A 15,685-nucleotide genomic window follows, 5' to 3' on the forward strand; every position below is an offset into this window, starting at 1 on the left:
AAGTGATTTTCAGTGTAATGAAGCCATCAGATGTTACAATTGTAAAATAAATAAATAAATAAAAAAGATAAATACAAATAAAAACTAAACGTAGCCTCAAAACTATTGTGCTTTTTAAAATTTTCTTAGTTAAATCATGTTTTAAAACACAAAAACACACCTTTTTATGGGGAGATGTTTTAAGGACCTTTGTGATTCAGATTTAGATTCACAATCTAAATCTTATATTATAAGATTTATATGATAAGATTTAGATTTTTTTTTTAACTAACGTATTGGACCTTTAACTTCATAGTGCTAAAATATTAAAAATGTTCTTTATTTCTGAATGCACACACGTACCCACACACACACATCTAATCATGAGAAATAAAGACCGCAAATACATTTTTCTTCAGAACTTGCCATATTTTATAGTAAGGTACATACATTTACATTTCAGCTGTCTTTGTGCTCACAGTAAAGGGGACAAAACACCTACAGTAAACATTATGTGGCTCATATGTCTTCAGAGCTAACATACCCACACACACTCACACACACTCACACACAGTCGCATCAGCACAAGCACTCTCATATCGAAACAAACATCCATAAACGCATCCAGTTACTGTCCCCAATGCACTCAGTCTGTTCCAGTCTTTTCTCAGACCACCTAATTTAGGCTTTCTTGTAATGAAATATGAAATACCACTTATACTTACAAAACATGTTCAACAAATCAACTAGAAGAGTACAAAACAAAAACAGAAATGAAAACCATCTACATCTTTATGAAGAAAACATTGTCATTATAAAATAAACTTTAATAATCCACATTTTTACAGCATTGTCAGATGTGGTTCATTCTGGTTTTCATACAATGGACTAGGTTACTATTTATAGAAGGAAGAGCTGAAGAAAGAGAGGAGGAGGAAGAGGAGGAGGAAGAAGAGGCAAAGGGAGAAAAGAAGAGCAGTAATAACGACATTTAAGACATTCTACACTGCACATGGTTACCGTGACAATTTGTTGTTGCCATGGAGATGATGTTGTATGTTACCAGGTGGTTTTCTGTGACAGTCTTTGGGATTGTTTAAAGCTTTGGGGTTCCCTCTGTCATGCCCCGCCGTCCCCAGTGAACCCCAATAACTTTAAAGATAAGTGATCGGATGATTGATTGAATGATGACATCACTTCATATGGCCCGCCCCACAACATCAAAGTCCCTCCCCTACCCCCGTTTCCCACCCGCCCTCACTGAAAGTCAATGGGTACTGTAATAGGAACAGGATAGTTGGTCCTGTCCATCCTCACTCCGTCCCTGCTGGTTGGACCACACAGGGTATGGACGTCAGAATCCAGCACCGCCGCGTTCTAATCCTCCGACATGGCGTGCCACTTGGCGATCTGGCGACGCGGATGGTCACAGATCTCCCTCCAGTGCTCGCCGGGGGTGCCCGCCGCCGACGTGCCCAGTACCAGGCGCCCCAGGACGGTGTTGGGGCTGCGCGAGTTACCTGTGTCTGAGTCCATCAGCAGCAGCTCCACGCTGGTGTCCCTCAGGCCCTCTTCAGAGGGCAGGTCAAAGACAAAGAGCTCATTGAAGACCGGGTTGGGGGAGCACTTCTTCACGTGGGTCTTCTTCTTGCAGATGCGCTTCTTTCCCTGGTACATGTTCACTTTGACGTACGGATCTGGAGGAAAACAACGACACAGAAACAGATGATGTAAGAAACGTCAGGGTGAAGAGCCGTCCCTGCAGAGCCTGCAGAGTGGCAGAGCTGAATATCTTCTCTGAGCCAAATCAATACGGAGATCAATGGAGCGGAAATGATGGATGTTAGAAAATGAGGACAAAAGGGGCTGGGCTGTGTAAACACTAAGTGTGTGTGTGTGATGGGGGTGGGTAGGGGGCTGTCACTTCAGTGCTCTCTATCACATCCTGATCAGATTACTTGAGTGCAGTCACTGTGTCATTATAGCAACTATCTCAGAATCCAAAGTAGTTTAGGCTGTGTGGCAGGAAGAGCAAAAGACTTTTTGTCTCATCCATGTGAGACAACTGTGTACACACATGCATTTGTGATTGTCTCTGTAAACAGGGGAGACATAGGCAGAGTTTCAGAGGGTTCAACTAAAAATACAAGTACCTGTAGGTCCATTGTTTTCAGTCTTGGGCAGATGGCGAGCCTTGAGGACGACCACGGTCAGAGTGTTGGTGGTGGACTGGTAACACAGTGACAGCAGTAACTCTCCTCGGCCTGACGACTTCTGTGGAGAGACGGGGGAGTGGGGTGATGGTTAGTTAAACAACGTAACAATTAATTAGCTACTATCAACAAAGTGGAGGTGAGAACTGCAGCTTTGTGGAATGGAAATGGTGTCAGCTCTGAAGATTAAACGTCTGTGGCCTCAGTAATCACCACCTGTCTCTGCGGCTCTGCTCTCTGAACTGAACCAGCAGCAGCGTGTGGTTGTGAAGCTCCCTAATCTGCTCCGCATCAGATCCTTTGCCATGTCACTGCTCTCTAACACACATCCACGTCCGCGTCCCCGCCCGAAACCGGTTGGCGCCTCAGATGCTGCGATCACACTTAACGGGATATCACACCTCCGCTCGCAGTTGCCATGGCAATGGGAACTAGCACACAGACAACTTCCAGCCCTGACCCCATGCTCAGGTCTCTGCGAATCCATGAAGTGAGTACGCTGCCAGAGTCTTTCTGTGTCTCTCCCTTGAGGACGCTGCAGATTTATTGTAGCTGACAGGAAAACGTTCTTCTAAAGAAAAGACGTTTTGTTCTGTTTCATTGGTTTTCTCGTCCTCCAGGGTGAAAACGGGGCGATGGCTGCGCCGCTTGCGACACATTGTATTGATTTCATTAATCGGCACACACACACACTTACTCACGCGTACACACACGCTCACACTTGCACAAAGCAGTCGGATAAAACTGGTGGCACACAGACAAAGGGGACTCCACCCTGTTAGCAGAGAGGAGCCTCCAGTCAGAGAGAACGATGTCCACGTCCCGTCTGAGAATACTGAGCCAGAAATCATCTCCCTGCATTTCATTTCATACATACAGCAACACTAAGATATTGTATTTAATATCTTTATGTAAATGCAGTACTAAACAGATGTAATACAGAATAAACCACACAGCCACTACAACACTGTGAATGTGAACTCTGCTGCACCATCAGCATCAGGATAAATCTCCACACATATTCTGCCTAGAGGAAGAAAACAACTTGCGAGTGCAGCCGATACATTGCAATTAAAAAAAAATATAAGCCAAGTCTTTAAATCTCTGCACTTGCCAAAATAAAATCCGAGAGAAGAATCCAAAAATAACCCACACTTTTCTTTGGATTGCACAAAAAGGGGTTCAGACGATACAGACTCCTCCCTACAGCTGAGGTTTATGAGATTTGTGTCTCTGCTGGAAACCAAATGAGAAATGGAATAAAAAAAAAAGGTTATTCTCAGCATGGGGGGGAGTCAGTTTAAGAAATATTATCCTCTTGATGATAGAAATACATTGACTAAGCTCTGCAGAGAAGAAATCAAGCTTTTATATCACAGCTTCATTTCCCGGCACTTTCCCAGAGTACTATATCATACCAGAGATCTTTAGATATAACAGATACTGTAGCTCTCATTCCTCCTGGGAAGGTATAACTGTCTGTGTGTACTGTATATCTGCTTTCACTTGGAGGGCACAGAGCTTCCAGATGTGTAGAGAACAATATCAGCCCACTGATCTATAATTACACCGGTACCATATCACATTCCACTTGCAAATGGACAAAACCTTTATACAGTCAAACCACCTAGTAGAAATCTAGACCTCCTTCACTCCATCTTGTAAATTCACCAAACACAGAATGTAATGCACCCAGAACCTGCTTCAGTCCAGAGCATTTATTGGAAATAGAGATAAATTGTCCACATGGGGACCTCATCTCAGGGTGGTGCTGATAGTGCAGCACATTACACTCCTCTCAAAGGAGAGATGTCCTACTGGAAATGAGCTGCAGTACATTTGTGGTCTTCCCAGTTGCCAGGAACAGCCAGTCAGGAGGAGAAGGTTATTGACCAACAGCCCGCAGATCCATACTGCTGTGGTGTGGGCATCACTCCAACTATTTGATACGTTACTGGCAGCGTAAAGGTTCATGTGAGCTGGTCTCCTCTCAAACTGAGCCCCCCACTGCATTGCTGCACTGGGATTATTTCATGCCATGGACCACTGTTGTAATGGTTTCATTTCTATTTCAAAGACAAAACGTGTCATGTCCTGTCAAGTCCAGCTGTGAGGGACTGTTTAAAGCTACAGTTGACAGTAGAGTAGTTGAGTATTTGCAAGATTTCAGAGAAATATTCATAGGAATATAGAAGACTTTGTAAAATGGATAATAAACCTAGGCAAAATTTGATTTAAAAAAAAAAACCCACCAGAGGCTTTCTGTATCCAAACTCCCAACAGTCCATTAAAGCAAACACCAGACTTCAGTATCATCTTGCAAATCCATAATGGTGAAACAGATATTGTCTCACTTTCTCCACAGAGAGATGGACTTCCTTTCTGCTTTCTCAATCGACTTAATTTAAGAGGGACACTTTTGTAACATGGCTCGAGGCAGATAAGATAAAAATGAACTCTTTTTATGCATTTTACGATGTAGATTTTACCATTGGAGTTAAATTAAGATTCAAAACTATTAAATGTTTCATGTGGGCTGAAGAAATATAATATGACACATTTACATTTAGATGAGTTGGCAGAGAAGCTCTGTGATTCATGATATTTGGATCAATAAAGAACTTTATAATAAAAATGTATCTTACTGATTAATATTCTTCACTTTTACTTTTATACATCTCTCTAAACTGCTCTGTTGCAATGCTTTGAGGACCAATGATGCAGACACTGATGTTGCAATGAGAAAAATGATGAGTCATTACTGGAACGATGTTACAAATTTCAGTGATTTCATGGTTAGTTTCAGTGTAGCTGGAGTTGCTGTTATGCTGATTAGCTGCTGCAAAATGATACAATTTACTGTTTATATATATTTAATCACAATGATTAAATTGAATTTAAATCATTTAAAGGTAACCATTTAAGTTATGGTGGCCATAATGAGAGGATTAAGAAATAAAAGGATTGAGATTTTACCTTGACATTCCTCTTGATGATCTCTCGGCTCATCAGGACACGCCCCTCTGACAAATCAATCCCGGACAAGGGGACGAGGGTCTCCCCGATGACCTCGTCGCGAGAGAACCTGTCGAAGCTGAGCACCATGAAATGAAGGGCCAGCTCCGACACCCGAGCCAGTGGGATCCCGTAGAAGCTGAAGGTCTCATCAAAGGCGGGGTCTAGAGTCTTCCTCAGGACTCTGGTCTTCACCCGATGCTTTTTCTCCGGGAGCAAGGTCAGCTTGATGTAGGGGTCAGAGGTCAACGACTGTTCATCAGTTGGGGACAGGCCATGGGCTTCCTGAATCGAAAAGGGTCAAACCAAACAATCAGTCAAGACTGTCAATCAAGTTTTATACCTCTATACATCAACAGCAGCCTTAAAGGGATAGTAGCATTTTTTTAAAAGTGGGGTTGTATGATCTACAAATAGCCCCTAAGTACTTTCATTGCAGTAGAAGACTCTCTGCACTCCTCCCGTTAGCAACGCCAGCCCATAGCCCTGCCCAGAGATTTACAACATACAGTGTTGTGAACAGACCCAAAGAAACGACCTATTTTCGTGGCCTAAAAGAGGTTTTACCTGAAAAAAAAAAATGAAGACTGTTAGACTGAAGACTGAAAGACTGAAGACTGAAGACTGAAAAAAAATACACAGTTCCATTGTTCGCTATAATATATTTTTTTCCAGGCCCTCAAAGTGCAGGAAAAACGCAGTTTTTATTTGGAGCTAAGTTAACCAACTCACGTATCCCTCCGCCCAGGGTTAGCGCCCGCCGATCAGCAGTTGGTTAGGTCCAAATAAAAACTGAGTCTTTCCTGCACTTTGAGGGGCTGGAAAAAATTATATTATAGTGAACAATGGAACTGTGTATTTTTTTTTCAGGTAAAACTCTTTTAGGCCGCGAAAATAGGTTGTTTCTTTGGGTCTGTTCACAACACTTGTAAATCTCTGGGCAGGGCTATTATGGGCTGGCGTTGCTAACGGGAGGAGTGCAGAGAGTCTTCTACTGCAATTAAAGTACTTAGGGGCTATTTGTAGATCATACAACCCCACTTTAAAAAAATGCTACTATCCCTTTACTGTAACACAAACTGTACCTTGATATGGACAATGAATGCCTTCTTCTCTGGCTGGTACTCCAATGAGAAGTGGAGAGTTCCTAGCCCACCCTCCCTCTCCTCTCCATGGGGTTTGTCCACAGCTGGGGTGGGCGCCTGGCTGGAGAGAGTGCTAGACGGTGACGGCAGGTCGTGTCGGTCCATCACCCCCGGTTGGGTGAAGCCAGCGTGGGGGGAGGGCAGCTCCAGGTCTGGGGAGCTGCGTACCTTCTGGTGGTGGTGGTGAAACGGTTTGGTGGTGAAGTTGCCGTTCAGATCCCGTTTCTCCAGATCCAGGTGCAGAGCCGTTCTGGAGCCGTTTGGACTCGCTGCCAGTTTGCTGGTGCCGCTCGGGCTCATCGGCGGCATGGTGTGGCAGTTTCCGTTCACATCAGTCTTACTGGTGTCGTTGGCTGTTGTGGCGGCAGCTGCAGCAAACTTCTTCTTGCCACTGAGGCTCTCCGGGTAGATGTCCACCCCTTTGAGCATGTGAACAAATTTGTAGGGGGGTGTCTTCTGGGATTTGGTGTTTTTACGCTGGCAACAGATCCAGGCGAAGGCTGACACAGTGAAGACAAGGCCAAAGACACTCACCACCGCTACACCCACTGGCACTGCCACTGTGAGGAGGACAGGGGGCAGAGGGAGAACAGGGAAAAATGATTTTAATCAAACATACTCGAACAAACAGCATGACACACACATAAACAAACAAGTTGTTCATGTTGCAAAACCTCAACAGGTTGTGTTATTGCTGTGTGTCCATTTTGTTTTCCTGAGTGACGCAGGCAGCAGTCTTGACTTAGAGGGAGATGACAACAATGATCAATCTGTTTCACCCTGACGAAGAATCGTCATTAACTGTGTTCAAATTCCAAACATGGCCACAGTATATCAACAGGAAACAGCTGGTGTGATGACTGTGATGAAGTCCTGCTAAAGCTGCGTAACATCATTATATGACTGGCTGCTTTCTTGATGAAAAAAGGCTGAATGTAGGAACACAAACAGAGAAACAAATGTACTGCAATATCAGTTCTTCCTCTTTTCTGGTGTCATATCATTCATTTTGATAATGACAAGGATTAAGAGGACCACCAGCACAATCAGTCCATGATTTGCAGACCCACAATGTAAACAGTTCTGGAGAGATTTTCTGAGTGATGATAGGCAACACCAGGAAATCGATACAGAGAACAAACAGCATCTTATATAACGTAGTGAAATAGATTCTCAGAGATTATATTAGGCTCTGGGCAAAGCCGTATAAGCAGGGTGTTTCCCTGTGAGATCCCATCTACAAGTGAAACTGCATTAAGCATAACCCAGCTTTCTATTCAAAAGTAGGGACCTCATTCCTTTCAATACTGTCTAAGGCTCCTATAATATCACTGAAGCAATACTTATTTCAGGGAGATTTGTGTCTAAATCCTTCACGGTGTTGAACTATGACTCGACAACAATCACCGGCCTCCTCGTGCAATCAGAGTTAATAGGTCTATTTCAATTCAAAAAGGCAGACCACTTCCTGCTGTTAGTGGGGGTGGCCCAGTGGAAAAGCACTGAGGTTAACACCCAGTTGAACAGAGAGTGGGAGAAGGGTGGAGGTTGGGATGGGTGGGTAGATTTCACATGCAATGGATCATGTGATAGATCACCAGACAGTGGAAAAATGTGATCAATCGAATATAATATAATATATAGGCTACAATATGTAAACAATATGTAGCCTATTTTCATAAACTGACACAGGAATTTACGGTGATATTAGCCCACATAACAACCACACACAATTTAGATTCATTGTTGCTTTCCTTGTAATTTGTAGGCTATTTCTTAAGGCAGGCTATTATTCCTCGAGGTGATATTAGCCTACTGGTGCAGCTTGTTTTGGTGTAAGATCCAGATTCATCATTCAGACTAACCCATGGGTGAGCAGTCAACTCATGTCAGTTTTAAATCACAGCATTTTGTACATCCTGTTTTCCTCTTCTCTCTCTCTTCTCATCAATATTTCACTCCAATGCCCTGGGTGGGTTTCACGGCAACAACAACAACAGGCAGGTGGATGTGGCAGCGGGAGGGCGGGGAGAGGAATCCAACAAAACAAAACAGGTGCTCCCCGTGTTTCAATTATACTGTAGTAGGCTAACACCTGCTTATTGATAATAATAACGAAAAAAATAAATTAGTTATGAATTGGTTACTAATGACGAAAAAACACAACGTCATCTCCCTCCTAGTTTTTTTTCTTCTGATAATTAGCTGTTGCCCTTAAGCTAGCCGCAAAATGGAGGCGGAGAGTCTTATAGCCTATATGTTATCAACATAAGGTTTAAATTTTCATAAAACGTGAAAAGCTAGGTCCGGTTAATTATACTTATTTTGAAAAAGAAGGCAAGGTTCAGAAAGTAACAAATGAACAACACTACGACTTTAAATAGGAGAGTCGTGAAGGCAGCAGAACAGAAAGGCCCTCCGCCCTCACACCTGTGTCTGATCAGACTGATTGCTGCGCTGAGGCGGCGGCGGGACTCACCGAGCTGAGCTCCGTCCTCCACCATAGTAGGAGCCATTGTCGCTGTCCGAGGTGCTGAAGCGAAGTCACACCGAGCTCTCCTGGCCACGAGCTTTCAACAATATCTCCGTAATATCGCGGCTTTGATTATGTTTAATAATACAAAGGCGTTCGCGAGCGGCTTCAATAATTCAAGGAGCAGGTCCTTGTTTTCCCGGAGAAGGACGAGGACGGTGGGATGCTCTGTTCTCTCCCTGCTGCTGCTACTCTGTGATGCGTGAGTGTGTCTCACAGGCGGCAACACCCCAGTCCCTCTCTCCCTCCCTCCTTCTCTCTCTCTCTCTCTCTCTCTCTCTCTCTCTCTCTCTCTCTCTCTCTCTCTCTCTCTCTCTCTCCTTGTTTTCTCCGTCCCTCTCCCCTGCTCCCCCGCCCCCTCCCCTCCCCTCCCCTCCCCTCCCTCTCTACCGGTAACGCTGAGCTCATCAGTGCTGACGCAGTAGTGACGGAGGCTGGCTATGGAATCAGGACCCCGGTGAAGCAGCGCAACAGGGCTGCCAATTTCCCTGATTGATTGTTAGGGAATGAACGGTCCTGGTCTGTATCTAGGTATGTGTGTGTGTGTGTGTGTGTGTGTGTGTGTGTGTGTGTGTGTGTGTGTGTGTGTGTGTGTGTGTGTGTGTGTGTGTGTGTGCGTGTGTCTACTTCCTTGTCTGATACGATGGTTCTATCATTCATTAAAGTAAGTGGGAGTTTGGCTAATAGAGCAATATGCAGTGATGCTTTCCTCTATAGATTGGTAGTAAATAGAATAGTCCACTAGGATTAAATAAATAGGCTAGTAATATTATGTGCCACATTTGCTATAGTTTTATTTATAATCAAGTACAACCCTCATGAGAGTAGGCCTACTGACAACATGACTATCAAAGTGTCCTAACTGTCACTTAAAGCAGAAGTAAGTGATCCGGTGGTTTTGGCTAACTTCTTGTCAGCCGATGGAGTTAGCAGTCCCCGCCCTCGTCCCTACGTCACCACATTCACGCGCATCCCTTGGCTGCACACACAGAGAGGACCGCCCCTTTATGCCGTTCTCTCTCCTCATTGGATAAAGGTTGTAGGATACACGGAAAGTTTTCTCCTCGGCTTACAGCGGAGCAGAGTGACCGACAGACCCGTGTTTCAGACCAAACACTCTATGTAAGTGATTGCCGTCGGAAGATATAACTATTTAAGACTTATATTAACACAAATATTCCGCTTACTTCTGCTTTTAAGACTACATGTAAATTCACATTTCAATATAGGTTACAAACAACTTGTGGTGTATATGTGATCTTCCTTTAATTCATTGCACAATACTCAGTCACAACTAACTAAGCAATATAATATAATACAATATAAGATAGTAAGGTGAAATAATATAGTGTAAGAAAGCACATCACATTCTACAGTGAACTAAGGAGTGTGTGCTTACAGTCTTTCTAAAGTTGCGTATAGGTCAATTTCTGGTAAGTGTAATACTGTATGTGTAACTGTAATTCATTTGTGAAAGTCTTTATCTGTGCAAACATGGCCATAGTAACAGTCTTCATTTTAAGTCATGTTGCATTTACAAGTCATCAACTTTTGCATTGTTTTTTTTTTTTTTTTTTTTTTTTTTAAAGTATATTTTTTGGCTTTTCATGCCTTTATTTGATAGGACAGTTGAGAGTGTGACAGGAAATGGGAGGCAGAGATGGGGGGAATGACATGCAGGATAGGGCCGTCCGACGCGGGACTCGAACCGGGGCCGCCTGCAGCGAGGACTACAGCCTCAACACATGGGGCGGGTGCTCTACCAACTGAGCTAAACACCGCCCCAACTTTTGCATTGTTGAAAATGGCAGTATACCCAAGTCAAAGCATGTTCAGAACTGCTGCTGGTTTTTACCTACAGTCTATGGTTTTTACATTAAATATGATCAAATAGTGACCCCTGGTGGCCATAGTCATGAATACAATTCCCTCTAAAAATATTAGTTAATTTGTTGACGTAGATGTGATTCAAACGTGTTTAAGATAAAAGTAAAACTCTGAAGATAGACACATTTACAGAACTCACCTTGTTCCAATGAAACCATTACAAACTCACCAGGTAACATGCACAGAACCGTTTTCATAATGACTCTGAAGCCCTGGAACAGTTTCCTGGCTGCTAACCAGGCCTTGAGGAGGAGTCAGTGTCCATTTATCAAGTTCTTCATCTTACCACAGTCCCCATTTGCCTTACACATTCATCTTGCACAGTTGCACAGTTTGTTGCCTGGAGGTTTGTGTTTTGTCCCACACACTGTGTTAATCCTGAATATGTGTGAATATTATACTGGTCATGAGAAGAAAGTGGAGTCCCGACTCCACTTTCTTCTCATGACACACTGTGTGAATATTATACTGTTACCATCAGTGTTTTGGCCTGAAATCTAAAGATCGTTATTTGCTGTGATAGTTTAAATGTTAATGAGGTACAGTATATCCAGATGGGTGCCATGTTGTACACTCCTCCATACAGTGTGTTACTTTTTCTTATTGTTGACATAGATGACTGGGGAATTGTACCTGAACTTCTAATGAGTGATGGGATTCAATTCAGTTTTACAAATGTGGGCAGCACAAGAAAACACAACACAAACTCACACAGCTTTCTAATGAGTTGGCTTCTTCGACAATTTAACCAGTTCATGAAAAAGAAAGTGAAGCAACGACAAAGACACAAAGTGGTGAAGACAAAACACATGCCCGCATGCACGCACGCAAACACACAAACATGCACACACGTACACACTATTTTATTGTCACTTTATTGTTCTGCTTGTACTTGATGACTTTTATTCTCTTCATATAAAAGCATGTTTTAGAACGGCAATAAAACTTGAACCTTGAACAAACACTTCAAATGATTTGCTTCCCAGACCTTGTCTAATACCAAAGTCAGCCTTAGAACATTGTTTTGGGTTTTTTTTTGTGGAGGCTAAATCACCATTTTTCATTCATCACATGCAACCCAGTTCTTGTCTGTCTTTCTTTACAATAAGTAGGTTCTTATTGTCTACATTTACAATTAATATCACCCAAACCTTTATTCAAATAGAAAGTAATACGACACTGTAGGTGAATACCAGGAAATACCTTCTGGGGGCGTTGACATCAGGAGGATATAAAGCTTCTCGTGTGTGTGTCCATGTTTCCACATTCCTGTACAGCAGCTCTCCTTCCAGTAGCAGGTAACATAAGGTTTTTATTTTTAGCAGACATGAATTTAAAAGGTTCAATTGCAGCTGAAGAACATGCTCTGATATTCTTCATCTGTCCTTTACACTCTGAATGACAACAGTGATGGCAGCAGCTTTTTCCAGCAGCAAAGGCCTGTTCCTCCTCCTCACTCTGCTGAGTCTGGTTTGCTTCTCAACTTCACTGTTAGACAAGGAGAAACTGGTAAATTACTTTCTTTTTCTTTCTTTTTTATAGAATCTTTCATTTGTCCTAAATTTTTTATTCACATTACAAACTTTCTAAATCTTTTCAAGCACACATTTCATTTCCATGTTTGTTTAATCTATATTAATGCTGCTATCATGTGTACATGTCCCTGTAACTGAATGTTGATTCTCACTGTGGATCAGCAGGAAAATCTGAAGGAAATGCGCCAGAAAATACAGTTAGAAACAGACACACTGAAGGTGAGTTAAACAGTCACAATCCAACAAACAGCAAACTGAGGTTGAGCCACATCATGATGCTATTTTATTGTTCCCCATTAGGCAATTGACGAGTCAGCACTGTCGATCATTTCAAAGAGCGTGAGTGACTCTATGAAATCCGTTGAACAAATCTTGGCATCACCTATTAATCTTATCCCAATGGACATAGATCTGATACACATCAATGGTTTGATGCGGAAAGTTATAAACTTCTACAGCAGGAAATATGAAGACCTGGACACAAAAATAGAGGAGAGCGAAGAAGAATTGAGAATCATAAATAAATTGATCAAATTCCTTGAGGAGAATAAAGCTGAACTTTAACCTTGAGGTTAATTAGTACCCAGGTTCAATTACTTAGCTGAACTATTACTGTTTCTCCTGCTGGTTTATTCTTACACCTTTCTTGCATTAGGACAAACTATAGATTATAAACTTAATCTGATATTATAATGACTGATGAGATGTACTATTGACTGCTATTGACAAGTAGCCTAATAACATGTTATGATTGCAAATAAAATTTAGTGCATGTTAACAACCAAAATAAACTGAATATATGAGAACCACAGTTGTCTGATGTCTTCCTTGTGTGTTAAAGACAAATTCTGATACATTTTCTCTATAGAGACAATACCAGATCTGTGAGTAAGCCACTACTAAAACACCTCAACGTACAAAGACAAAGACAAACACACCACACTTAAGCTCTTGGAGGGGAGAAGATACATTTTATCCAAAGGGTTCTTACATAAAAACATGATCTGGATAATTAAACCAGGATAAACAGTGAGGACTTGGACCCGTGACTTGGACATATTGGACAATTTGGATACACAGTAAATTGAGGAAATGATCACCAAAAAGAAGCTCAAAAGCTTCTGGTGCTTTGTGTCAGTGAATTCTATTGTGTACAATTTTCTTGGGTGTCTATAGTGTCATTTTTCTGTCTTGTTTTTTTAAAATTGGTGATTAGGTGTGATTATAAACTGTTTGAGTTGATAAAGTTTATTGATATAGGCATAATCCCATCTTTCAGACATCGGAAAAGACAAAATATACTGGTAAAATGCAAGTTGCAATGCAATGATGATGATGAGTTTCACATCTTGCAGCTACTACAGTATATGGCCTATGACATACTGTATCATGTATGTACATTTAAAGCAGAAGTAAGCGGAATGTTTGTGTTAAAGCAGAAGTAAGCGATCCGGTCGTTTTGGCTAATGCTGCGTTCCAGGTAGGCTTTTGAAACCGTAAATTACGGCTTCGAGTCACGACTTTGTAGCGTTCCAGGCAACCCGTATATCGTGTTTTTCCGTCCTGTTGCCTGTGAAAGTCACTATAGCGGCCACTCGTAACTTCCGACCCATGAACTCGTACCAGATCAAACTGGTACAACTTCACAGGTCAGAAAAACACGAGTTACGAGTTGCCTTGAACGCACCATAACTTCTTGTCAGCCGATGGAGTTAGCAGCCCCCGCCCTCGTCATGGATCTATTGGTCCTCGTCCCTACGTCACCACATTCAGGCACATCCCTTGGCTGCACACACAGCCCTGCATGCCGTTCTCTCTCCTCATTGGATAAAACTTGTAGGATACAAGAAAAGTTTTCTCCTCAGCTCAGAGCAGAGCAGAGTGGCTGACAGACCCGTGTTTCGGTCGAAACACTCTAAGTAAGTGATTGCTGTCGGAAGATATAACTATTTAAGACTTATATTAACACAAAAATATCGCTTACTTCTGCTTTAATTTCCTGCAAAGTGAAAATGCCCAGTACCATTTCTGTGCAGTGCAGATAAAGTAAGAGCCCGCCTGCAAACATATTCACATACCAGGAAAACACACGTCACGAATCCACGCCCACAGGTGAGTCGTACAATGGGGAGGTGACAGCAGCAGCATATAAAGCTGTTTGCACTTTGTCATCTTATCACACTGTCATTCATCACCCGTACAGCAGCTCTCCTTCAGTTTACACCACAGGTAAAATCAGAAACCATTACACACTGTTGCATATTATGCACTTTTATAACAATTTATAAGTTAAGACACAAAGTTGAGTTGTAGTTGTTCTATTTTATTTTATTTTCAGTTCTTTATTATTTTTGGTCAGAGCAGTGATGGCAGCAGCAGCAGCAGCAGCAGCAGCTTTTTCCAGCAGCAGAACAACTAAAGGCCTGTTCCTCATCTTCACTCTGCTGAGTCTGGTTTGCTTCACACATTCAAAGACGGACAAGAACAAACTGGTGAATTGATCATTTTTTAACTTTGTTTGGCTAAAATATTTTAATGTTAAAGTCAGCATTCAAATTTGAATAACAATGAAACAATTACACAAAACGTAATTTCCATCTGCCCCGAATACAAATGTTTTTTTCAAGGAGGGGCTGAGACAAGACCTTCAGAAACTACTGCAAATAACAGAGAGAAAGCAGGTGAGTCAGCCATTATGTGGAAGGTCAATCCTGAATGAAGGAAAACCCACTAGTATCCTTAGTGATGATATACACTAGTCATTCAGACGTCTTTCATAACAGAATGTAACAGCAGGGTAAATGTAATTTGTGCCTTCATTTTCTCTTACAGGAAGAGCACAAGCAAGATGCTGTCTTCACATCAGAGCTCCTGGGTGATGTTGCACCCCTAATGGACATGTCAATTAAACTACTCAAATCAGTACTTACTGACTTTCCAGCACTGGTGGAATTTTTGGAGGACACAAAGACATTTGTGGAGGCATTGAGGCCTTACATAAAGAAGTATAATGAAAAAAAAATTACAGAAATGGAGGACTACAAACAGAACCTCAAATCCCTGCAGAAGCTGCTAACAAGCCTTAAGAGTCATGACGAACTGTAACTGTTTATTTGTGGTATTTTATCTGCTTTATCTGTTTCCTACCTTCAGTTTAAGATACCCATAATATGGCCTTAAAAGCTTCACATTCTGACCAAGAACAACACTCAACTTGTTTGACGGCTGTTAGTTTTTCTTTCATGAACTCATATTTGCAATTTTCTTTCTCATTTCAGAAATATGTAAATTACATTGACATTCTTACAGTAATGCACTTCTACACATCAGCTGAAATGGCTACAGATGATAATAATGTACATCAAATAAATAAATAAA

General features: G+C 42.0%; 1 protein-coding gene and 2 long non-coding RNA genes across 3 annotated transcripts; 2 read left to right on the forward strand and 1 right to left on the reverse strand.

Moving 5' to 3' along the window:
- Positions 1–387: 387 nt before the first annotated feature.
- Positions 388–9,131, reverse strand: syt4 (synaptotagmin IV). Its single transcript, XM_085758940.1, has 5 exons — positions 8,832–9,131; positions 6,293–6,912; positions 5,169–5,492; positions 2,133–2,253; positions 388–1,676 (listed from the first exon to the last, which is right to left on the reverse strand). The coding sequence occupies exons 1-5, from the start codon at positions 8,866–8,868 to the stop codon at positions 1,357–1,359; spliced, it is 1,422 nt and encodes a 473-aa protein (XP_085615066.1). The 5' UTR covers positions 8,869–9,131; the 3' UTR covers positions 388–1,356.
- A 3,054-nt stretch (positions 9,132–12,185) lies between these two features.
- LOC146969518 (uncharacterized) lies at positions 12,186–12,735 on the forward strand. The gene is made up of 3 exons (XR_015034180.1): positions 12,186–12,281; positions 12,470–12,526; positions 12,608–12,735. It is a non-coding gene; the product is annotated as an uncharacterized LOC146969518 (long non-coding RNA).
- A 1,768-nt stretch (positions 12,736–14,503) lies between these two features.
- Positions 14,504–15,478, forward strand: LOC146969519 (uncharacterized). The gene is made up of 4 exons (XR_015034179.1): positions 14,504–14,536; positions 14,667–14,799; positions 14,935–14,988; positions 15,140–15,478. It is a non-coding gene; the product is annotated as an uncharacterized LOC146969519 (long non-coding RNA).
- Positions 15,479–15,685: the final 207 nt, after the last annotated feature.

The sequence above is a fragment of the Trachurus japonicus genome, chromosome 18 (genome assembly GCF_045865225.1).
Source record: "Trachurus japonicus isolate A0001 chromosome 18, Traja_1.0".
Lineage (NCBI taxonomy): Eukaryota > Metazoa > Chordata > Actinopteri > Carangiformes > Carangidae > Trachurus > Trachurus japonicus.

Coding starts and splice junctions, on each gene's coding strand:
- syt4 (XM_085758940.1), bottom strand. CDS start 8,868: ATGGCTCCTACTATGGTGGAGGACGGAGCTCAGCTCG. Junction 6,913..8,831: donor GGAGGACGGAGCTCAGCTCG/GTGAGTCCCGCC, acceptor TCCTCCTCACAG/TGGCAGTGCCAGTGGGTGTA. Junction 5,493..6,292: donor CATTCATTGTCCATATCAAG/GTACAGTTTGTG, acceptor TTTTCGATTCAG/GAAGCCCATGGCCTGTCCCC.